Here is a 24,960-nt window from a genome sequence, read left to right as displayed (position 1 = left end):
TGTTTTGAGCCCTGGCTGCTTCCAGGCTGGAGCTGGTGAGCACACAGCAGGAGCTGGCAAAAGCCACTTCTGTGCTCTTTGGATGGAGTTGCTTGGAGATGGCAGGGGAGAAGAGGGCCTTGGTGGCCCCCAAGCCAGCAAGACTACTAACAGGGTTCCCTTGGAGCCACATAGGAACAAAAAGCCACAGCAACTGAAAAAAGGAGCCACTCAGAGGCCAGTGAGTTATTGCAAGGGACCAGAGCCTGGCCTGCCCCATGGGAAGTGTTTGGAGTATGGCTGGTGGGGGAGACAGGCCCAGTAGGGGAAAACGGGGGCACAGCAAAGACAGCTAATTTGCCCCCCAATCAGAGCAGGATCACTCAGAGGAGACTGGTCGGGAATGCAGAACTGCATAGGGTGCAGTTTGATGAAAAGACTCAGGCCCAGACCAGAGTTTCTACACAACCCAGGTGCACTGGATCTCACTAGACCTGGAAGTACTTATAAAGTCAAACATCAAAACCTGAGCTGCACAAAAAAGCCTTCGCCAGGGAATCAGCAGCAAAGGAATAATTTAGCTCATCCACAGAGCTCAAGTGCTGGTCCCCACTGGAAGTTCCCCCATTTTAGAAGTAAGCAAAGGACAACAAATTAGTTCCAGCACAGAGTTTAAGTGGAGGAACAGCAAATAACCCAGCACAGAACTGAAAGAAAAAACAAAGTACTCACAAGCAGAGACAAAGTTTGATTTAACTAGTGTGGTGGATTGAATTATGTCTCCCCCAAACTCCCTGATGCTTGAATTGTGTTCCCTCAAGTCTTATGTATTAGAAGCTTAGCCCCCACTGTGACTGTTAAGAGGGTGAGAAATCCTATTATGATAACTGAGAGGAGGAGCCTTGAAGAGGTGATTGGATTGTAGGACCATGTAGTAGTGAATGGATTAATAATGGTGGTCAGAGGTGTGGTTCTGAGGGCTTTAAAAGAAGAGTAGAGTCTGCCTTTAGCTCTCTCTCTGCTCTCTCTGCTTCCACCATCTTGCAATGTGAGACCCCTGAGTCACTGTCACCACCACCAGAGGGACTTTGAATTTCCCAGCCTCAGAAACTGTAAGCAGTAAATTTCATTTTTCTTTATAAATTACCCAGTTCCAAGTATTTTGTTATAAGCAATAAAAATGGACTAATACAACTAGTAAAGGTCTCATTCCACCAAAGAACACCTATAACACCTTGAAGGACCTGAAGTTCTCTGGGCTATCAAGCCATAAAGGGGGCAGGGCCAGGGTTTCAGCCATGCCCCCTGACACCCACAACCAGTTCCGAGGGTGGGGGCCAAGGGCCTCAGCCACACACCCCCAACAGGTGCAACCAGCCCAGTGACGACCACTGAGCTGCCACGGGAAGTGTCCCAGGCTCTCCTGAGCTGGGGTGGTAGGGGGCCAAGGGCTTTGGCCACACCCCCCAACACACACAACCAACCCTGTGACAACTACCCAGCCACAGCAAGAAGGGGCCTGGGTTCCTGAACTGGGTGGTGGGGGGTGAGGGCTTTTGCCACAGCCCCTTGACATCTGCACCCAGCCTGGCAATGGCCAAACCACTGCTGGAAGCCCCCCAGTCTCCCTGGTGGGAATGAGGGGGTGCCACAGGCCTCAATCCCACCTCTCCTTCTTCCTCCCCCTTTCATCCCATTTCCTTCCCCTTTCCCCTCTCCCCCTCCCTCCCAACTGCTCTGCAACATCATAGAACGTAAAAATAAAATAATAATGATAATAAAAAATTAAACCAAAAAAGGTTTAACAGTTCAATTATATTTCAATTTCAGCACCAGGTTTTGATTATTTCAAATGTGAGGAAATTAATATGAAGCAGAGACTCATTTCTCAAATATCCTTTTTTTAAATAGGTCTTTCCACATTCTTGCTTAGTGTGCTTCCTGTACAATGTTGCATGCATAATTGTAGCAGCTCAGTCCACATGTTCTTCTAACAGTTTTTACAAACATGCCTAAGCGGGCATCATTACATATCAGTGCCCAAAAAATTACCCAAGTGTTCAGGCCTCACTGTGTTTACAATGCTGAAAAAAGTTATATAAGCCGTATTCATTCAGGAAGGGTTTTCCTCCAAAAGACACTGTACAACTAACTTGATTTTCCTATAGAAACAGACATATATGGCTCTTCATAATCTCTATCTTATATGAATATGCAAGCTTTTTAATTCCATCAAGAGGCCAGAAATTTAGGAAATCATTTTATGACAGTCAAAAAATTCAGGTGGTTTTCTCGAAGGAGATTGTATCAGTAAGTTTTCATAAGAAATTTGGACAAGTTTTAGAGGATCTTGATGGCTTTTGGGGGGGCATTGAATCTAGAGGTGCTTGTTTTGCATTGGTTATCATAGCAGAAACCAGGAAAGATGAACTCTAAGTGTGAATCTTTCACAAGCTGAGGGCTGCTCATATTGGCCCAGATCAGAATCTACCAAAAATCAATGAGGTTAGAGTTTCAGACTAAATTAAGGTTTTTATTATTTCCCAGTTGCAAAAATGTAATTTGGGGCTTTTTTTTTTTTTTTTTTTTTTTTGCAAGGAAAAGAGTCTTCTTGGCTCCAGCTGAAGAGACTATTAGTCAATGATCTATAGATGGATCGTTGAGGTAGGAATCAAGTTTCCATTAATATGTGGGTGGCATTCAAAATTGAGGAAATGAGGCTGGACAAATGCATTTGGGGTTTTAATCAAACCCAAAGCATATGGGCAAAGGTTCTGTGTGATTAATGAGCCCATAACCATGTCAGGGTTTCAACCACAATGACGTGGGGAAATGATGTAGGAAACAACATGCATATGTCCATGTGTGGCTGGCTCTCAGGGACTAGAGAAGGAAGGGCAGGATGTTCATCAGATAAAAATTGTTGCAGTTTATTGAATGTTTAATACACGCAAGTCACCCTCCTAAGCACGTTCAGTGGATTATCTTGTCCAGCCCTCAAGATGGTCTTATGGGTAATTATCACAATTTCACTACTTCCTTCTGTATAACTTTGGGAAAGTTACTTAACCTCTTCTGCTTCAGTTCTTGTAAAGTGGGGATAATAACAGAACTGACTTCAGAAGATAGTGCATGCAAATGGCTAGAACCGAGTCTGGCATTCATCCATTCAACTATGTTCTAGGCACTCAGTGTCCCGTTGTCCCAGATTCCTGCCATCACAGAGTTCCCATTCCAAGAGGCAGAGACTGCCTACTGTTAACAATAACAATAAACAGAGTTAACAACAGACAGAGCAAGCCAAATGCATAATATGTTACAAGGTGGTTGGTGCTGTAGGAAAAAGAAAAAGTAGAACAGGGTAAGGGATATATAAAGTACCAGGGCGCGGTTAGAGGTGGAGATTGAAATTTTAAATGGAGTGATAAGATGAGGCCCCATTGAAAAAGGACATTTGAGTAAGCACTTGAAGGAACGGAGAGAGTAACTTTGCAGATATCTGAAAGAAGAATGGTCCAGAAAAAGGCAGCAGCCAGTGCGAGGCAGGACTGACCTGCCCAAGGACCCATGCTTTAAAGGCCCCCACATATCACAAACCCACATACCCAATAAATTCATTGACACACACATGGGCATATGGGCCACTGGGACTTTGGTGCTCAGAGCCGGCACAGCGCTCCCCATAGCCCTAAACATAGAACTGACACTGTTCAGGTCCCAGGGAAATGCCTCTCCATAGCTCTTCCCTGTGTGAAACACCCTCACCTGTCCAATGCCAAAGGATGGACACAGAGACAAGAGGTACAGCAAATCGAGACTTTAATAATGGCTTTGCAAGGTCCAGGTGTCCGTGAATGGGACAGGCATGCCTGAAACAGTGACATCGAGCAATTTATTCCCTAGTGTACAAGTCCCTCCCCACAGTTCCTCACTGACTGAGTACTATAGGAGGCGTAATCTTCCTGAACAATGACTAAGATTTATTACCCCCTTGCAAGGAATTCCTTTGTCTAGGGCTCAGAACAAGCTTGCAAAAAAGGCCCACTAAAGTCCTATGAAGGGAGAAACACCTGGGATTGAAGAAAACAAAAGGGGCTAGTAACTAATTACCATCTCAAGGAGAGCCTTATCTGTTCAGTGACCCTCCAGGAATGGGCTGAAACAGTCAGACAACTTTCAGGATGGGCCTTTTACATACCTCTCCATAAAACACCCTCGGATAAGTCATTTCTGAAAATGAAACTTAGATTATTTTCTTACATCCCCTATATCCTGGAAATGCGAGGCAACTGTGCTCCAGGGCCCAAAGGCTGGTGGTTGTGCTTTGGCCAATATCAGAGTGCAGAAGGGGTTGAGCATCAGGGCACTTAGTAAGAGAAAAGACAAATTGATTAACTTACTAAATGCTCCGCATGAATGCTGTAGACTCTTGCATAATGAACTTTTTCTTTCCTCCTGTGGTGTCAAATATCTTCCTTCTCTCCTTATACTTCTTGATCTGGAGGTTCACACAAACTAGTGCAGTATTTGCAATAGTTACATGTGGAAATTGAAGAACATTTTGCAATAGTCAGCAATTCACCTGACTCTTAATTGGCATATATATATAGGTGTAAATAAAACATACATGAAAAGCACTGTACCAGTTCTTTCCACTGGCAACTAAATAGACTTTGAATTTTAAGTTGTAAAATAGTTGAATTTTTATGAAAATATTTAATATGCTTGAACTAAAATCCCAAATGAAAATTTGTGGCTTTACTTAAATAATATTTATTTTAAATTATGATATTAATAATCATATTTTATATTTTGCCCTAGATTTTAATAAATAATTCTGAACAAAGGAAAAGTAACTCTTTTAAAAATGTTTTAAAAAACTTTCAATTTTCAATGATTTACATTTAATTTATATTTTGATGAACGTCCCTTCAAATTTTGTATACTTTGACTATAATTACGTTTTAATTTTTAATGTTTATATTAGTACTGTCAACAGAACACAAATTATATAAAAATTGTTATAACAATATTTTTGAAATGAGGACAAGAAAAATAAATATTATGGAATAAACGTAAAATAATTTGTGAGTGTGTTTACTCATCCAAACATCTCCATCAACAAAACACTAAGACGTCACAATAATTACAACATACAGTCATCTTTGATATTTTCCATTTGTCATATAAAAAACTATAGCTTTGTATGTATTTTTTATTTACACATGCCTATATTTACCTTTATCTGATTCACTTTCCCACATTGTTTTTAATTATGAGGGTCTGTCTGGCAAGGTAGAAGGAGAGAGGAGACTTTGTTTCAAGTTGGTTATCTTGATCTGTGACTTCCAGCTTGGCGTGCAGTGTCCCCTGGGTCCCACACGCGCTTGGGGAGGGCCCGACCACCAGCCATGCCAAGGCTGTCCCTGGCGGGCTTCGTGGGTGGCACCTGCCCACCGAGGTCACAGCACAGGGCGCAGGCCGCGCTCCATGCAGGTCTGTCCTTGCCGGTGCCACCACCTGATGCCTGTCCCCTCGATGGGGACCTCTCTGGCATCTCCTCATCAGGGACGAGGGCTCTGAAGACACTTTTCTGCACGGGGACTCAGCACATTTCCATGGCTACCTCTCTGCTTCCCCCCAGCCCCTGGCCCCATAGAATATCAGTAGCCTGTAGTGACAGGTCCCCCGGCATCGAGACGGTTCCCACGTCTGCGCTGATGCACCTGATCCCCGCGGGTGCCCTTGCACGGGGAAGATAGAGCAGAAGGCCAACGAGGCTGGCCAACGAGGCTGGACCACGTGTCCACTTCGGCCTGCGACCCTCGGGGACACCTGACATGGCCAGCTCAACCTTCATGAGGCCGTGAGGTCCTGCAACGCTGACAGGATCTCCATCTCTGCGTAAAGCGGGAAGCCACTGGGCAAGGAAGGGACAGCATGTGACTTCTGTCATGAAAGGATGGCTCTGGGTGTCTGACGAGAAGAGAATGCAGGGAACAGGAGTAGAAGCAGTGAATGGGTCAGGAGGTCCCACAGCATCCAGGGAGGTATGAGAGCGGCTTGGACTGGGGCACACGGAGGTGGCCAGATGGGATCAGCTTCTGGATGTATTTTGAAGATGGACCCAGGTGGATTGGCGTGTGAGAATCAGGAGTCAAGGGTGACTCCACCGCACGTAGTAACTTATCAATAAATGTCAGCTATTACTGTCAATGTCCTAATTTTATGGATGGAGGGAGGGAGGCTCAGAGACAGTTCACAGCGGACAAACAATGACGCCAAGTTTCCAGCCCAGTAAGTCGGATCTCACGGTCCACCTAGCAGAGGCACAGCTCCTCTGCTATTGTGCTGGTTCACAGATCATAAAATAATGTTTCATAAGTATTTCCAAATAATGCCTTGCAAATAAAACATTACAACATTTGGAGGTTCCACAACTGTCTTTATTTCTTCCAGACCTCTGCATGGAATTTCAGCACACACTAAAAGGTGCTGCAGCCTCAAGGTTTTTCATGCTGTAGATACTCATAGAACAACTTTCTATATGCCGGTATCTACATATCTCATGTTTCCAGGATTCATCCATTTATTCTGACGGTGTGGTTCTTACTTGCTGGCCCATTTAAATCAGTCCAGCCGAGAGTATAGACATCTTTCCTTGGGGCATGTTAACAAGTAAGGAAGTGATAAGAGAGGAGTTGCCTTGGCCATGCGTCAACTTAACAGCCAAATGACAAGTCGAAGTCCTGCTTAAAGGGTCAGATATCTAGTCTATTACCCTCAGAAGAAGTCAATAAAATCCATAGATTCCATATCAGGATAAATTAGGGCTCCAAATAAATCCTAATCCTCAGGACCCATAAATGCTGTCTTACATGGCAAAAAGGACTTCCCAGATATGATTAAGTTAAGGATCTTGAGGTGGAGTGATTTTCCTGGACTATCTGAGTGGGCCCAAAGAAGCCAAAATGATTTTTATGAGAAAAATGTGAGGGGAGTCAGAGTCAGAGGAAACGGCAGAAGATCGGGAGAGGATTGGAAGTGATTTGTTTGAAGATGGAGGAAGGGGCCACAAGCCGAGAATATATGTAGCATTAGAAGCTGAAGAAGGCAAGAAAAGATTTTTTCCAAAGACCCTCCAGAAGAAGCCTACCCTTCCAATTCCTTGACCTTAGCCCAGGGAAACTGATTTCAAACTTCCGACCTCCAGAACTGTAAGAGAACAAATTCATGTTGTTGTCAGTCATTAAGTCTGTGGAAATTTGTTACAGCATCCACAGGAAAACAATATGCATAGAATGAAACCATATTTCAAAAATCTTATATAACCTAAATATGTACATTTTCCAAGCACATATAAATTAGAGATTTTCAAACTATCTTTTTTGCCATTCTCTTCATTTGCTTTTATCTCACGCAGAAGAATAATGTTGATGAATTCTGTATTTTGGGCAGAACCATGTTCATAACTATAGGCAGTTGAGACCTATATTACTTAAGGTACAGCGTAAGTTGCTATACCCAAAAGACCTGAAAATATAACAGTTTAAACAAGGCAGATTTTTTTTCCCCTTTCTCATATAGCAGTCCAAAGGCAGCAACAAGAGCTGTTACGGCCCTTCTCCCAGCTCTACACTGGCTTCCACTGCAGAGTCCAAAGCCGCTTTGAATTCACCATCATGCCTGAATCCCAGCTAAAGGGAAGGTGAAAGTTCCAAGGAGAGTAAATGCCCCTTCTTTTTAAGGTCATGACTTTTTGCGGCACTCAACATTTCTGTTCCTATCCTTTTGGCCATTACTTAGTGACATGGCCAAAGGGAAGCATGTGTCTAGCTAAAACTTGGGAGTGTTGTCATTAGAGGAAGTAGGGAGGATAAATGCTGTGAGAGCCGCCTCCACCCCTGCCACGGATCCTGTGTGTGGCAAGGTAGTCAGAGGCCTGGGCTCTGAGGTCAGTCCTCCAGGGTTCCAATCCTCAAACTCTCCTTCACCACCTGTCATTCTGTAATTACTGGTTTCAAGTTTTTTAAACTAACGAGAGTGAGAACACCTACCCCAAGGTTGCTGTGAGGATTAAGTGAGGTAGCACTTAGAACAGCCCTAGGCACAAGGTGAATCCCGCAAATGCACTCACTGCTATTATTAAAATCACTCCTTATATTAAAATCCTTTTTTTTAACATTTTAATAAATCATGTATTATTGATTCCTTTATTAAAATCAGTTTCTGTATTAAAATTATTAAAACCAGGGGACACTCATGAGAGTGAAAGTGGGTGCTTTTAATGATTATGCTGGGATAACAAATATAAGCCAGGACTCTCCCAGGCAACCTAGGGACATATGGTCATCCTAATTACATTGCACTTAGATTAATAGAAAACTATCACCATTACGTCTACTTCCTGGGTACCAAAAGAATTAAGAGGAGGAGGGAAAGAGGCAATGATACTAAACTTATTTTTTTTTAATTGTGTTCCAAATACCAATTCTACCTCTTTAGAAATTCTTTACTAGCTGGTTTCTGGAGATATCTTCCACTATTAAGTTCTTATAATCAAATTGTTTCTCAGCGGTTTCACTTTCTAGAGATTAGAGACCATCTATAAGTTTGACTAATTTTTTTTTTCAGCGAAGTTGATATGACTCCCGTCAAAATAAACAAACAAAAAAGCAGACATCAATATAACTGCATTTTTTTAAGGAGCTCAGACATGACCATTACATTGAAAGATCCTAACTCATGGGACAGAATCACAACGTAACTCCTTTTTTAAAACCCCTTTCCCTTGACATTTATTTAATCGAGCTGGTTCTTTCTGTGTCCTTGGATTAAAAACTGCAACAGACTTCAGGACATCCCTGTTTACTCTTAGGTAACAGGAAAGCCTATGGTTACTCCTAGGAAAAGAAGCCTTAATTATTAATGATTTAGAGTTGAGGCCTTTCCCCTTACCCAAGTCAGATCTTCTGAAGCTTGCAGCCTAGAAATAGGATCGTCTTTTCTCTGTTTTACCTTACTTTTACTCCTACTCTCCCCAACCTCCTTGCTAACTTTATTAACTCTGATACCCTGCAAGGTTGAATCATAGGGACAAAGAAGGTTGGGAGGAGGAAGGGAGAATGCAAGAAAATCCTCACTTGGCTGCTGATAACACAGTGACCTAGGATCAGAGCTCTCTGGATCTGGCATTGTTTTTTAGATGACTCTTCTTGTGGACATTTCTTTGTATGTTGAGTAGTTTGGGATTGTATCCTGAACATTGTAATGATTATGTTGTGTACATGCTCATTCTTATGTCCTTTCATAATCTTCTGAAGAATGTTGATATTTGAAGAGTAAGTCAGTTAACCTAGTTAGGTTTAGACAGCAAGTTCTGTCTCTCCTTCTGCAGGCAATGGTTCTAATCTTATGCTAGTTTTCAAAGCCTTTGCTAGGTTACTCTGTGTCTGCTCATCTGTGCACCTCTCAGTTAGTCTCAGACTTGGATAGTGGTTAAATCTTAGCTCAGCTCTCAAAGCCTTTGCTACTCTGCTTTGGTTCTGTCTTGTGCATTTACAGCTTGGAGGTGAGCCTGGAGCTTGTACAGACTTATACAGAGAAATAAGGAATTTCCTTTTCCAGATCTCTCTTCTACAGGATTTCTCACACATTCTCCAGACTGTCAGGCCCATATAGTATACTATAATTACACTTCTAAAAGAAATTTTTGGAATTTAAACCAATTGCTTCTAAATAATCCATGAATCAAAGAGGAAATCAAAGGAAAATTTTTAAATACTGTAAATTAAATGAAAATGGAAACACAACATAGAAAAAATTTGTGAGACACAGCTAAAGCAGTGGTTAGAGGTAAATTTATAGCATTAAAATGTTTATATTAAAAAGAAAAAAATTCTCAAGTCAATGATTTAAGCTTTCACCTTAAGCTGTTAGAACAAGAAGAATAAATTAAATCTGAAGCAATAAGAAGAATAAAATAATAAAGATAACAGCAGAAATCAATGGAGTTGAAAACATAAAAACAATATAGAAAGTGAAAACAAAAGCTGGTGCTTTGAAGAGGTCAGCCAAATTGGAAAACATCTGGACAGATTAACCAAAATAAAGAAAAGGCAAATATTCAATATCATACTGGAAGTCCTGGCCAGACTGATAGGCAAGAAGATATAAAGCACATATGAAGTTGTCTCTATTCACAGATGCCATCATTGTCTATGTAGAAAGTCTCAAGATGTTAACAACAACAACAAAGAGTTGCCTAAAACTAAAAACTAAATTTAGCGAGGTTGAGGACACAAGGTAAACATACAAAATGAATTATAATTTTACATACTAGCAATAAACTGTTGGAAATCAAATAAATTTTAAAGTACCATTTACAGTAGCACCAAAAAAACATGAAATGCTTAGGCATAAGTCCAACAAAATATATGCAGAATTTGTATCCTGAAAACTAAAAATGATGAAAGAAATTGAACAAAACCTAAATAAATCAAAAGATATACCATACTCATGGATTGGAAGACTCTATTGTTAAGATATAAAATCTTCCCAAACCCATCTATAGATTCAATGCAATGCCAATAAAAATCCCACAAGAATTTTTTTTGTAGAAATTGACAAGCTGATTCTAGCATTTATATAAAAAGGCAAAGGAACTTGAATAGATAAAATAATTTCTGCAAAAGAAGAAAAAATCTAGATAACTTACATTCCCTGATTTCAAGACTTATTATAAAGAAAACCAACAAACAAAAAAGACAGTGTGGTATTGGCATAAAGGTAAACCAGTTGACAATGCAACAGAACAAAGAGTCCATAAATAGACCCACACTTAAATGGTCAATTGATTTTCAAAAAAGGCAGAAAACCAATTTAGTTGAGAAAGACTAGTGTTTTCAACACATAGTCCTAGAACAATTCTATACAAATATGCAGAAAAAAGTAACCTCAACTTATACCTCACATCTTACAAAAAATTAACTCAAAATGGATTATAGACCTAAGTGTAAGAGCCAAAATTATAGAACTTCTAGAAAAAAATAGGAGAAAATGTTTGTAATTTTAGAAATATTTCACCAAAATCACAATCCATAAAAGAAAAAAATTGATAAATTGGGCATTAGCAAAATTTAAAACTTCTGTTATACAAAGGTCACTGTTGAGAGAATTAAAAAGATAAGTCACCAACTAGGAGAAAACGTGTTCTAACAATATGCCTGACAAAAAACTTGTTTCCAGATCATATTAAACACTTTTACAACTCAAAAACAAGGAGACAAAAAGCCCAGGTAAAATAAATGGGCAAAACTTTTTAAAAGACACTTCATCAAAGTTGATATCCGGATAGCAAATAAGCACATGAAAAGGTGGTCGACATCATTAGTCATTTGGGGAATGCAATTAAATCCACAGTGAGATGTCATACGCGCCTGTTAGAATGGCTAAAATTTTAAAACAAACTGACAATTCAGATGCTGGCAAAGATGCAGAGAAATTGAAACTCTCAAAAGTTACTGCTAAGAATGAAAATTTTTTAAAAAAAAATTTAAAGAAGAATGAAAATTTTAGTATAGCCACTTTGAGAAACAGTTCAACAGTTTTTTACAAAGTTAAACATACATACACTTACCATATGAAATTCCAGTCCTGGGTACTTACCAAGAGAAATACAAACTTATGTTCACACAATATCTTGTATGTAAATGTTTATAGCAGCTTTATTCATAATTACCCCAAACTGGATAGTACCTTAATATCCTTCACCTGGTGAATGCATGATCAAACTATGGCGGTGGCGTATTTATATATAACGGAATAGTACTCAGGAATTAAAAGGAATAAACTGATGTATGCAACAACACGTAGGAATCTCAAATGCATTATTCTTCCTCAGAATGAAGGCAGACTAAAAAGTCTGTATAATTACTTTTGTATTATATTCTGCAAGAGCTGAAATTATAGAGACAGGAAATAGGTCAGTGGTTGACAGGGTTGGAGGTCAGGGAAGAGGGATGTTTTGGGGTGATGAAACTATTCTCTATTTTAATTTTAGTGGTGGTTACATAACTGTATGCATTTTCAAAATTCATATAAGTATGAACTAAAATGAGTTAATTCTACTGTACGTGAATTATCAAAAAGTAAATAAAAACAAATAAGAAAGGAATCGGCACTTAGAAGGTCCCTGACACTTAGTAAGTACTTATTAAAACTGGCTATTACTGATGGATGGATGGATGCACTAATAATATTTACCTTGTATTTGAACTGCAAACCAGGATACAGCTTCTTTTCCAACTCAATTATTACAAATTAACTCAGAAATATCCTGATTACAGATAAAGCCCTGAATTAGTCTAGACTGGTCAACAAATGTTGTACTTCTCAGACCACCATTTGTTTCTCATTAACTAGAGCATTCCCAATGGATAAACAGCATTTTCCGACTTAGCATCAAAAGAAAAATGAGCTATGGTCACCAAATAAATATTTCCTATAAAACAAAGCCACCCAAAAATGTCAATGGAATTTAGGAAGTCTCAAAGCAGCTGCGCTTCACATGGAAATAGAGCAATTGATGTAAACAAATAAATAAAAAGATCCAACATTTCGGTATAATTTTCCCAATCTTATAAAACAGACCAACTTTCCAAGTGCTGTTTTAGGGTAGACTGTAGACTGAGGTGGGCATGGACTGTATGTATTTATCATTCATTCAGACTCCCTGGCATGCGCTGCATGTTCAGTGTGTGTTGATTAAAGAAAGGATGGATAATGCTGAACAACAAAGAAAGCCTGTCATTGCTTCTTAAAGTTCTTTCACATTGAAAGCATAAGTTTGGCTCCATCCATTCTTCCAACATTACCCTAATTTTGACCTTGGAGCCCACAAGGACCTGCGCCCGAGTGAGCAGGCAGTGCTGCAGCAACGCACCCGGGGGAGCCCCACAACACACACCTTGACTCGCGGACGAACCTCACACTTTTATTACAGCAGGACTAGCTGCCATATAAAACTCTCAGCATCCATCTTTGAATTCCCCCACCAAATTCCCCTAATTTTTCATCCTAAAACAAATCCATAAATATCCAAACCTTCCAAGGAGGTGGTAGTGAGGTGGGGGTCATTAGGGTTTCGTTAGGGTGGTGGACCGAGTGCCAGCCACGCTTGTCCAGGGCCAGGCAGGGTGGCGTGGAGAGAGTGTGCGTGGCCTCCACACGAGCAGGGCAGGGGAGGCACGCAGGGCTCCTGCAAATCCAGGTCACAGGAGGCAGCTGTGGAGCCCACTGGGCAGGAGCAACCCCCAGTCAGCCTAGGCTGGGGAGGAGTGCATGGATGTCTTTTCCCCTTAATTTGATTAAACTTTTCAAGGGCAACAAACACACAGCTAGATGGATCTGAGTATATAACAGAGGCTGGACAAATCCATGATAATTTGAATTGAACTGAATGAGAACTTCGTTCTGAAGGAAACCAAAATTTGACGAATGAAACCAAAACCTGGACCCATTCATTCAAGAGATCATTTCTCCTCGATTTTGACCACATATCACGGGCCTTTGAAGGTAGGTTAGTTCCTGCCAGGAATCAGAGCTGACATTTGCAATGAGTAAGACAGCAGAGTGCGGAGATGGCAAATAGGTTTGAACTTGACTGCTGGCGCTATTTGACTGAGAGAACTGCCGAGAGGTCAGTGTTGAGGTGACGTTCTGGTCAAATGCGGATTCTGTGGGGAAAATGCCTTGGCTGATTAGTGGTGTCTGTCACAGGTCAGGGAAAGAGGAGCAGTGGCCCATGTGCTTTGTGTGTGCCATCCCTGCAGTGGGAAGAGCGGAACCTGAAGATGTCACCCCAGGACTACAGTTAGTTATGTGACTTCAGCAAAGTATTCCAGCTTCCTGGGCCTCAGTTTCCTTAACTATAAAGGATTGACTAAACAAAATGCCCTTTAAAAGGCTCTACCATCTCCAGGAAGAGAAGGGAGTTTGGAAGTCCCTTTCTTTTCAAATGATCTCTCTAAAAATTGTTCTTAACTCATTTTTGCTCATGGTATCATAACGCGCTGAAAGTGGGGGTGAAACAAAAGTGACCATGGAACCATCACTATCACTTCCCAGATGTGGTGGACACTTTCATCCTGTCCCTCCAGGTCTGCTCCATTCCTTTCTCTGCCCTGCTCCCTGCTGCAGGGGCTGACCTGTGTCAGCCTCTTCAACCAGCTCCCTTGTCTCCTGGCTTCTGGGTGGGTTTGGCCAGTGGGGACACTGGAAGGAAACAGGAGGAAAGGGGGAGAAGGGGAGAAGGGAGCAGCAAGGCAGGAGAGCGGGGAAGTCCAGCTTCCTTCCTGCAGGGCTGCCGCAGGCTGGCGCAGTCCCTCCAGTGAGATCTTCAGTTCTCTAGACCTGGCCTTCGCTCTAAGACATTCCTTCTAGATTCTGCCTAGATTCTCACTCCTTCCTCTGGCTTTTTAGCTCCAGGGTAGTAACAGCTCACTGATGCAGTACTCACAGGGTGCCCAGCCACACCTACATAAATAGGCCATTTATTAAATCTCCTTGAATTATGCTAATGTGAATGCAGCATCTGTTTATTGACGGGATGCTGCTGCACCATCACAGTGCCTTATACAAAGTTAGTAAATAATAAATGTTTGCTTAATTAGTGAGATTATTATACAAGGTCCGCATTTGTTTAGGTTGTTGTATCATCTTGCTGACATCTGACTAAAGCTGCGGAAAGTACAGGCAGAGAAGAATTGGGGAGCAGAAACCAAGGTTTCTGAATGACAGCCAACATCCCAGGGCCAAACAGAAGGATGTGGCTCTAGGGACCTGTTCAGCTCTTCCAGTGTCTCTCTTGCTCTCTAAACCTCTCTCGGTACCACTGGTGAAATCTTGGTGAACATTACTCAGTCTTGTTCTCTCTCGCTCGCTCTCTCAGTCTCTTTTCCTGTCCTCTGACTGGAATGACCCAAAGGTTCCATCTGGAGCGTCCCTACAGTCACAATGTAGTTCCAGCATCATTCTTGTCCCATGAGCCGTGTGCAGGGTAGCTCACTTTAACTGCTTCACAAAGTTGCTTTTCTTAGAAAGGAGCAGTAGATGGAAGTGTGACATTCAGGGGCTGTGAGGAGTCCTGGCCTGTCCGGGACAAGTGGACTGTGAAGACCTGCACCCCAGGCTAGGAGAGCCAGCAGGCAAGCGGTCAGCGTAGGGAACTGTCTAGGAGCCTTTTCCTGCCGCCCTTCCCTAGCCTGAGGCACAGCTTCCAGATCCTCACACTGCTCGTGTCCTGTGGCTTCTGGAAGACTAGGGGGAGAAGAAGACTTCTTGGGGTCACTATGGCTCAGAACCATTTACATGGTTTTTCCCCAACTGCTCGATTTTTCTCCCCAACTGCAAGTTCCCTTGCTTTCCGGCAGAAAGCATAATAGCCTTGAGTCACCAAACTCTTATATTCAGGTTCCACTTTACAGTGGCAAGTAACGTTCCTTGGGTATCTGGTCTCCAATTTCTAAATGGAAAAATCACAAAAAAGAAAAACATTGTCACAGAACTGTAAATAAAGTAACAGAAGACTACTGTCAGATGCTGGGGGACTTTCTCCATGCCAGTGGGACTTCCTTGAGAACATGACCTCTGTCCTCTGAAGCAGAGTGAACTGGACCAGCAGACTGAACAAAGTGGCACACCCAGAAGAAATGAGCCGGGGAAGGGAGCAGCAAGCGTGCATTCAGTGGTTCATGTATCATTCATTCTCTCATCCAAGAGTTGTTTATTGAGCACTTATTCTGGGCCAGCTCTCTGTTAGATGCTACAGATAGGACAGTAAACAAAGTGACAGACATGACCTCAGTCTTTATAATGCTTGTAATTCGATGGGCAGTAGATATCGGTATGGAAATGTTCTTAAAATGATGGACTTCAATTAATTTCTCTGTTTTCTAAAAGTTGCTAGCAGGTTCCAGTCATTGGATGGAAGATCTCAGCTCATCTTGAGGTAGATACCCTTAGTTCTGGGAAAATCAACATTTCAGTCATTTTAGTCTCAGAAACATAATATAAAATCCCAGTCACTGCTCGGGAGGAGAGCCTTGCTGTCCATCCCCTCTTCCCTACTGACGTCTGGAGTTTGAAGGTGGCTGACTAGTTGGGGGCATGAGCATGGATTGGAGTCACTCCTTGGGGGAGACAGGATCAAGACCCCCTCCTTTAAATTACCCAAGTTATTGCAACACAATGGAACAAGTGGGCTAGTCATACTGATTTCAAAGGTCAGGATATACCATTTCTTTTATTATTGTTTTTAAATTTATTTATTATTGCTTTTATTTATTTATTTATTTATTTATTTATTTATTTATTTATTTATTTATTTGTCTTTTTGTGACCGGCCGCACTGCGCTCAGCCAGTGAGCGCACCGGCCATCCTTACATAGGATCCAAACCCGCGGCGGGAGCACTGCTGCGCTCCCAGCGCCTCACTCTCCCGAGTGCGCCACGGAGTTGGCCCTTATTATTGCTTTTAAAAATCAAGTCTGAGATCCCACATGGAAACCTGTAACTCTCAGTCGTCCTTGGTGATCCTTCCCATGTCCTGCCTCTCTTCTCTCCAGCCACATGGCTGGTGTCCAAGGTCTCTCCAGGAACCAGCCTCAGAGGGAGCTCTTTGCATCTTCAGTGCCCACTTGGCCACGACACCACCGTCTGTTCTATCTGCTGGCTGGCTGTCAGCACCTGACATCTGCCACCCTCATTGTGTGTCTTCCGGCTGCTCCCACTCCAATGCAGTCTCCATGAGGGCAGGGAGCATGTGTGACCCCATCATCCTACTGCCACGGTAGCCCAAAGCAAGCCTGGCTCATGTTTGGGTTTCTGTAGATGTTCCTGAGTGGATTAGAGAAGGAGCAAATTGTCACCGACTCTTTGCTCACTGCCAGGCCTTCTTGGCCCCCTGCAGGCAGACACCCTCCTGGTGCCATACAGGGGGTGGGGGGAGTAGGAGGGAGGTCAGGGTGAGCGGGAGGCTCCCGTGTGCCCAGGTCCAGCTCATCAGCTCAACAGTCAGCTTCACCCTGCCCTGTCCCCGGAGAGACAGGAAGGAGGGGTCTGCAGGGCCCTGCTCCACACAGAGACCCAGACTCACGTCCACTCCACAGTCTTGGGGGAAATGTCCATCATCCATTGCTCTTTGCACATCTTTCCTCAACCCCACAAGAGCCCCTAAAGCACTTGCCTGCCACCCACCCCACCCTCGCGTAAACAAAGTAACGGACATGGCCCCTGCCTTCGTGATTCCTGCAGTTTAGTGGGCAGTGGAAACTGATCTGGAAAGGTTCCAAAAATGATGGACTCCAATTAGCTTTTCTGCTTTTTAAAAGTTGGTAGCAGGTCGCTGTCACTGGAGGGATCTCAACTGATCTTGAGGTAGATGCCTTTTGTCCTGTGAAAAATCATCCATGTGAGTCATTTCATTCTCACAAATATAGGGCAAAATCCCAGTCCATGTGTTTAGGATTTTGAAAGAAAAATCAGAAGGGAAAGATGTCTTCAGGTACCATCTGCTTTCACCCCAAAAACACCAGATCTCCTTAAACAAGGAATGAAAAGATCCAGCTACCATTGGGAGCTGGGAAGGAAAAATCCAGGCAAGAGAATGGTTCCAAGACAAGCTGGTGAACACTGTCGAGTGCTGCCAAAAGACTGAAACAGAAAAAGCCTGACCAGTCTCCACAGGATTTAGCCACCAGGAATGACTGGGACCTGGGGGAAGTGAGTGTGTGAGGGGACCTGGAGGCCACGGTGTCATGGGCTGAGACATTGACAGGATGTGGTAGAGGACAGGGAGGTAAATCAGGTGAGGATTTCAGGAACTCAGCTCATAGCAAAGGACAGTGTGGCAGGAGCAGCTGCAGGGGACATGGGTGACAGACAGACTCAAGAAGTCTGAGTGCTGGGAGGGCATCCGTAAAGAGGGAGATGCTGAAGGTGCAGGAGATCAAGGCGCCTGGGACTCAGGACCACGGAGCACTTGTCTTAGCCAAGGGGACCGCTCCCGTGAGAAGGTGCAGGAATGGGCACAGATGCAGCCACCTCCACAGGGGACCGACCGTTTGGTGGCTCTGTTTTGCTTTGTGAAGAGAGGTCGTCTCCTGAAGTTGAGAGGGGAATGAAACTTGGTCTTCTTAATTCGCTTCTGTCTGAGACATACATGCACCCATTTGGCAATATTTATTGTGGTCCAGGCTCTGGACCAGACAGGGGCAGGGTAGGGGGACATAGGGGGGCAGATGGTGGCCGGGCTGTCCACGTGAGTGTGGGTGTTGGAGGCTGTTCACCCCAAATAGATCATGCAGGGCCTGGGAGGCTGTGGGAAGGATTTAAGATTTTACCCTGAGGAAGCCGGGCACGTCAGAGATACCAGCAAAGTTTATCTCCGAGTTATTCCAAAACTCTCCACCTGCCCCACTGTGAGCTCTCAGGGCCCGCTGCAGGCCAGTGCTTTTAAGGATTTTCCACCCCTGGCTAATCTGTTGTATCCTCTTCAGGAAGGCTATTCTAATATTGATTATTCATTTCATAGTTGGTCTAACAGAAAGCTACAGAAAGACTTGGTGTATTTGATATTTGAATATCTTATTTCTGTTCAATTCAAAAATAAGAATTTTCCTTGGGAGCATGTCAGACAATAAAAGGAATGCACTCATTTTTTCTTTGAAAACATAGGTTTGATAGAGTCAATCTAGCACATAATTTTATCATAAAACAGGGAATGTTTCTCAATCTTCTTTTAGTTTAAGAATAAAAGCTACTCTAACAGTAGCTAGAAAGACTGGAGCATAGAAAACAGAGGCCTTTTAATGAAGAAGCACAAAGCTCTCAATGTATCCTAAGTGAAGTCATTTTTAAATAATCAGTCACCTAATTAGATAACTCATTTTTAAATCACTTCTTTTTCTCATTTGTTTGCATATTTGCCCCAAAGATGTCATGATCTCCAGGTGACACCCCCACATGGGAGCAGCCAGCTGGACCAAGGTGGAGGCACCTGACCCAAAGATGTTCAGTCAGAGTCTTGGGGTCTGGATCCTGGAGACTGGGACAGTAGGCTGGAAGAAGCTGAGCCACAAGGTCTTGCCAATAGAGCAGCTGCATATGGTTGGGGACACTGCACAGTTGTACACAGCAGCCCTGTGTCCAGACAAGGTCCACGCATGCCCAAAAATGCCAGTCAAGGGAGGAGAATGGAACAATGCATGGAGAAAAGGAGAGAGGGACATGGGGGGTCAGGCATGGGCAGCCTGAGACCCAGCAGCCCCTCTCACATGGCACTGCCTGTCCTGCGGTCACTTGTGCTGACCTTGCACGTGAACCCTTCCCTCAGCCACCATTCACAGCAGCTGTGCTCTGTGTGTTCATACAGTTTTACTGAGCTCAGCCTAATCTGAGAATTGAGGCATGGGAATAGCTGGGAAGATATTTTACTTTTTAAACTCGCTTCTTAACTGCAATTGCAAAATAGTTACATACTATGCAGATGATTTAAAGGCATCCACAACATGGCCATAGGCTGATTCTACCAGCTGGATCATTTGGTAACTATGCGTAATGACCAGGAACAGCTGTCCACACTGAGAGAGGCAAACCCGTTCTAACCTCTTTCCTCCTTATGTTCTCGAATTCCCCACCCTGCCGAGCTGACCAAGATTTGCAGCTCAAATAGGTCAAAGGAGAAAAAAATAACTCAAAACTCATCTGGTAAAAGCTGGAAATTATGTTTTAACCGAATGGTTATATTAAACGTGCATGAAGCCCTCTAAAGAGCATTATGCTTCCTGAGACCACAGAATGATCAAAGAGCCTGCCAAATGGGAAACTTGGCAACCCCGGACCCAACCACGAAATGCAGAGCTCAGGTTTTAGCCCTGGGAGATGATGGTCTGAAATAAATATAATTTAAGTAAAGGAAAAGGGAACACACATGTGTTAAGTAGTATGTGCTGGTTTTTAAATTATGACTTTGCTTTTGCTTAAACCTTTAAACCTCAAGAAACTCTAATCTATGGGTACACACAGTTTTTTAAAGGACCTGATAGTAAATATTTAAGGCCTTATGAACCACATGGTCCCTGTTGAGTATTTTTCCTGTTAATCTGTTTGTTTGCTTAGTTTACAACCCTTTAAATAGGTAGAAACGATCCGAGCTCACGGCCATAAAAACAGGCTGAGGGTCTCCAGCTACAAAGTTTAGACATTTCCAGTAATATTTAAAGTTTTTCAGGAATGGACATCTCACTATTTTCCAGAAGAGCTTATTCAATAGTTGTACTCTTTTAAAATTCTTCATCATATTGAACCAAATTTTCTTTTCCTGTAATTTCCACTTGTACCTACTTCTGACCCCTAAAGTTGGCAAACTCTCTTCTTCTCCACAGGTTTTTTATTTTTTATTTTTTTATATATTTTTTAATATTTTATTTTATTTTATTTTGTCAATATACAATGTGGTTGATTATTGTGGCCAATTACCGAAACCTCCCTCCCACCTCCCTCTCCCCGCTCCTTCCCAACAATGTCCTTTCTGTTTGCTTGTCGTATGGATTTCAAGGAATTGTAATTGTTATGTCTTCTCCTCCCCACCCCCAGTTTTTTTGTTTATTTATTTATTTATTTTTAGCTCCCACCAATAAGTGAGAGCATGTGGTATTTCTCTTTCTGTGCCTGACTCGTTTCACTTAATATAATTCTCTCAAGGTCCATGCATGTTGTTGCAAATGGCAGTATTTCATTCGTTTTTATAGCTGAGTAGTATTCCATTGTGTAGATATACCACATTTTCTGTATCCACTCATCTGATGATGGACATTTGGGCTGGTTCCAATTCTTAGCTATTGTAAAGAGTGCTGCGATAAACATTGGGGAACAGGTATACCTTCGACTTGATGATTTCCATTCCTCTGGGTATATTCCCAGCAGTGGGATAGCTGGGTCGTATGGTAGATCTATCTGCAATTGTTTGAGGAACCTCCATACCATTTTCCATAGAGGCTGCACCATTTTGCAGGCCCACCAACAATGTATGAGAGTTCCTTTTCCTCCGCAACCTCACCACATTTATTGTTCAGAGTCTTTTGGATATTAGCCATCCTAACTGGGGTGAGATGGTATCTCATTGTGGTTTTGATTTGCATTTCCCGAATGCTGAGTGATGTTGAGCATTTTTTCATATGTCTGTTGGCCATTTGTATATCTTCCTTAGAGAAATGCCTATTTATCTCTTTTGCCCATTTTTTAATTGGGTTGTTTGTTTTCTTCTTGTAAAGTTGTTTGAGTTCCTTGTATATTCTGGATATTAATCCTTTGTCAGATGTATATTTTGCAAATATTTTCTCCCACTCTGTTGGTTGTCTTTTAACTCTGTTAATTGTTTCTTTTGCTGTGCAGAAGCTCTTCAGTTTGATATAATCCCATTTGTTTATTTTTCCTTTGGTTGCCTGTGCTTTTGGGATCATATTTATGAAGTCTGTGTCCAGTCCTATTTCCTGAAGTGTTTCTCCTATGTTTTCTTTAAGAAGTTTTATTGTTTTAGGGTATATATTTAATTCTTTAAACCATTTCTAGTTGACTTTACTGTATGGTGAAAGGTATGGGTCTAGTTTCATTCTCCTGCATATTGATATCCAGTTCTCCCAGCACCATTTGCTGAAGAGTCAGTCTCTTCCCCAGTGTATAGGCTTGGTGCCTTTGTCAAAGATCAGATGGGTATAGGTGTGTGGGTTGATCTCTGGATTCTCTATTCTATTCCATTGATCATTGTATCTGTTTTTATGCCAGTACCATACTGTTTTGGTTATTATAGCTTTGTAGTATAGTTTAAAGTCAGGTAGTGTTATGCCTCCAGCTTTATTTATTTATTTTTTTTGCTCAGCATTTCTTTGGCTATGCATGGTCTTTTGTTATTCCATATAAATGTCTGGATAGTTCTTTCCATTTCTGAGAAAAATGTCATTGGAATTTCCACTTGTACCTACTTCTGACCCCTAGAGTTGGCAAACTCGCTTCTTCTCCATGGGTTTTTTAAATACGTGGTTTTCCCTTTTCAGGTAAACATTCCCATCAAGTCCATCCTAACATGATATGAAATGGTTTTCAGGCTCTTCACTACCTTGAATGCACCTTCCTGGCATCTCCCTTCCAATGGCCTTCCTAAAATGTAGCTTCCAGAATTTACAGTTCTATACATTTGACCATAGACTCATTTGAAATATTACATACCCTCATTTGGGCAAGATATTGATAATAATACTACCTATGCTTAGATTCAGTTGTTTATTTTTGTGTTAGCAGCACTATCACCTGGGGGTTGTGGTAACTTCCATCTGAAATTGCAAACATTTATTTTTAATAAATTCAGGTTTCTATAATCAAATACAGCCTAAAGACTTCAGGCAGGGCTCAAAAATCTTTGCATGAATGAATGCTGGTGAAGTCTTTATATTTCTGTGAAGTGAGCATGAAATCCTTTGAGGGGCAGGAAACACACCCTTTAGTATGAGTGTATGAAAAGTGTAAATTGCAAAGGAGAGGTTGCCTGGGTTTCTGCACTGAGCCCTAATACCTATCTCTTCCAAAGGTGGCCCCATAACCAGGACAGGCTTATAGGACAGACTATACAGCTCATGCCTTGTGTGCTCTGAGTTTTTACACCCAAGGAAGCATTTTCAGGAAATAAGGGCTCTGCTGGAGCTCTCCTCCATGGGGGCCTCGCTCCGGCATCCTTCTCTGCTCTCCACCAGCAGGCTAGTGCATGCTGAAGACCAGACAGAAATTTGGTGGGAGCAGAGACAAAGGAAGGAAGTCATGTGCTTATTAGAAAATTCCATTGTATTTAAAGATCTGACCTTTGGCTCAGCATTCTGAAGCACATTCGAATGTTGATCAGCGTGGAAAACAACATCTCCTTCTTGAATCCCCCTTTCATGTACAATTGACCCCAAAGCTACTTAAAGACTCCTACCCTATTGTGCAAACTAAAATGTGGGTGACACACGATCTGTCTCCCTAAGGAGTCCTAGTACTTTCTAGGCTGTCAGAAGACTTGCATTTTCTTTACTGTTGTTTACTGTAGAAAGGGGTTTGTGGAATTTGAGGAAAATATCAGACATTCCAGCTCCATCACACAGACCCTGCAAAGTTACTTGTTTCCTTGTAAGTTTTACCTTCAAACCTACCAGGTGCATTGGGTTTCACCCCAGCACAGTGCTGGCACTGAAAGGAATCACCTCCAGGAGGCTGGACTGTGTTCAGCAGCGACGTGGCTTACACAGGGTGCAGCCTGAGTGCTTGTCTCTAGCTCATTTCTACCCCTTCTCTTACACTGGCATCTTTATAAAGAGGATAAACTCATCACTCCACAGAGCTGCCTGAGGGACATGAAGGAGCCAAGGAGGTGGAAAGGACACCACATTTACAAATAATTAGAATGAAGTGTCTTTAAATAAACCCTCTCGCACTATAGTCAAGAGAGGCTTCTATTTCAAAGGGTAGATATTGAGATAGAAAGAAAAGAGGATTTTTTAAAAACAGAAATTTTAAGTCATTTGGGACCTAACATCTGAATTCATCTGGAAACATACTGGAGATGCCCCCCTAGAGGCAACAAATACATCGTCCACTTGGGTATGGAAAGGTTGTCTCCTTAGGTGGAAAGCACTCAGTTTGCAGTGATGAATGGTGTGGCAAGTTCACAGACAGCATCTCAGCCTCCCCATCTTTTCCAGAGTCCAGCAGCATCCAAAGGAAGGGTGCACACCTTGCCACTGTTGCTGTGTTATGCAGAGAACAGATCTCCTGATACTTCTAAAAGATACTAATACACAGCAATTTTGGCTAAAAAATCCCACACACATTTATCTAGTGAACAAGTACAAATTTAGCAATTTTAATCAATATTCTTTCAGACAAGTGTGGATATGTATATGCATATATACATATATATATATAATCAAAATTGGGAATTTACAAATAAGATTTGATACATTTAGTCTAGTAGTGAGTAAGTCCATGGAATAAATCTCAAGTAGAATATATTTCCTGTGGTGGTGTTTTTAGTAATTCAGTTCTATTGCATACAAAGAGATCTGAAGCTTAAATCAACTAGTTTTGGAGGAGTCGAGAATGAGAAAAATAGAAAGCATGTAGTATTTCATGAAGCAAGCACAGCATGCCTATGCTGTACCCCAGAGATACTGAAGTGTCCAAATTTTGTGCCTAAAAAATCTGGAAATCACACTGAGTCAGCTGTGCTTCCTGATGTCTCTGGGACACGGTATTACAAACAGAAAGTGCGGAGAAGTGAACAACAAGACTGAATCCTGCTCCTAGTCCAGGCCATGAAGTGGGGCTGAGTTCCAGACTGAAGATGACCAAGATGTCCAGTGTCCATCCCATGACCTTCCTGACACCCAGGGCACTGGGGCTCGGGCCACCATCCTTCTGCTCACAGGCCCCATTGTGGGTGAGTCAACGGGGCCACCAGGGTGCACTGGCAGCAGTAGCGTCCTGTGGTTACCACTTTCCTGGAATGGTGACCCCACACTCATACCAGCCCACGTAGTAGTAGGGGGTTCCAAAGCCAATGTGGCCAAAGCTGACGGGCTCCTGGCGGTACTGGCGATAGTAGCCTGGAGGGGCAGAAGGGAGGAGAAGGGAGAAGATGCATCAAAGGCCCCTCGACCAGCAGGAAAACATCCTCATCCTTACAAGCGCCTTTCAGAAGAAGGTGTCTGGGAACAAGTGTCACTTCCAAACTGAACAATTTGTGTGGGGTCATAACAGCCTATGAGGTTTAGCCCAAGCATGATCTATGCGGATAATCCAGTCCCCACAGGTGTGTGGCTCAGGTAGGGAAAAGCAACCATTAGTGCCCTCTCTCTTTCTCTCTGCAAAAGAAGACAATCTTAGCCCATTGCT

General features: G+C 42.5%; 1 protein-coding gene across 1 annotated transcript in view; it reads right to left on the bottom strand.

The window, feature by feature from the left end:
* Positions 1-24,005: 24,005 nt before the first annotated feature.
* The window catches only part of FNDC1 (fibronectin type III domain containing 1), an 87,722-nt gene continuing 86,767 nt past the window's right edge, over positions 24,006-24,960 (bottom strand). The window contains exon 23 of the mRNA XM_063097452.1: positions 24,006-24,671. Within this exon, the coding sequence (XP_062953522.1) occupies positions 24,556-24,671 (116 nt within the window). The 3' untranslated portion in view covers positions 24,006-24,555. The remainder of the gene's footprint in view (positions 24,672-24,960) is intronic.

This window comes from Cynocephalus volans, chromosome 5, assembly GCF_027409185.1.
Source record: "Cynocephalus volans isolate mCynVol1 chromosome 5, mCynVol1.pri, whole genome shotgun sequence".
NCBI classification, from domain to species: Eukaryota; Metazoa; Chordata; class Mammalia; order Dermoptera; family Cynocephalidae; genus Cynocephalus; species Cynocephalus volans.
This window is presented reverse-complemented; position numbering and strand designations above follow the sequence as displayed.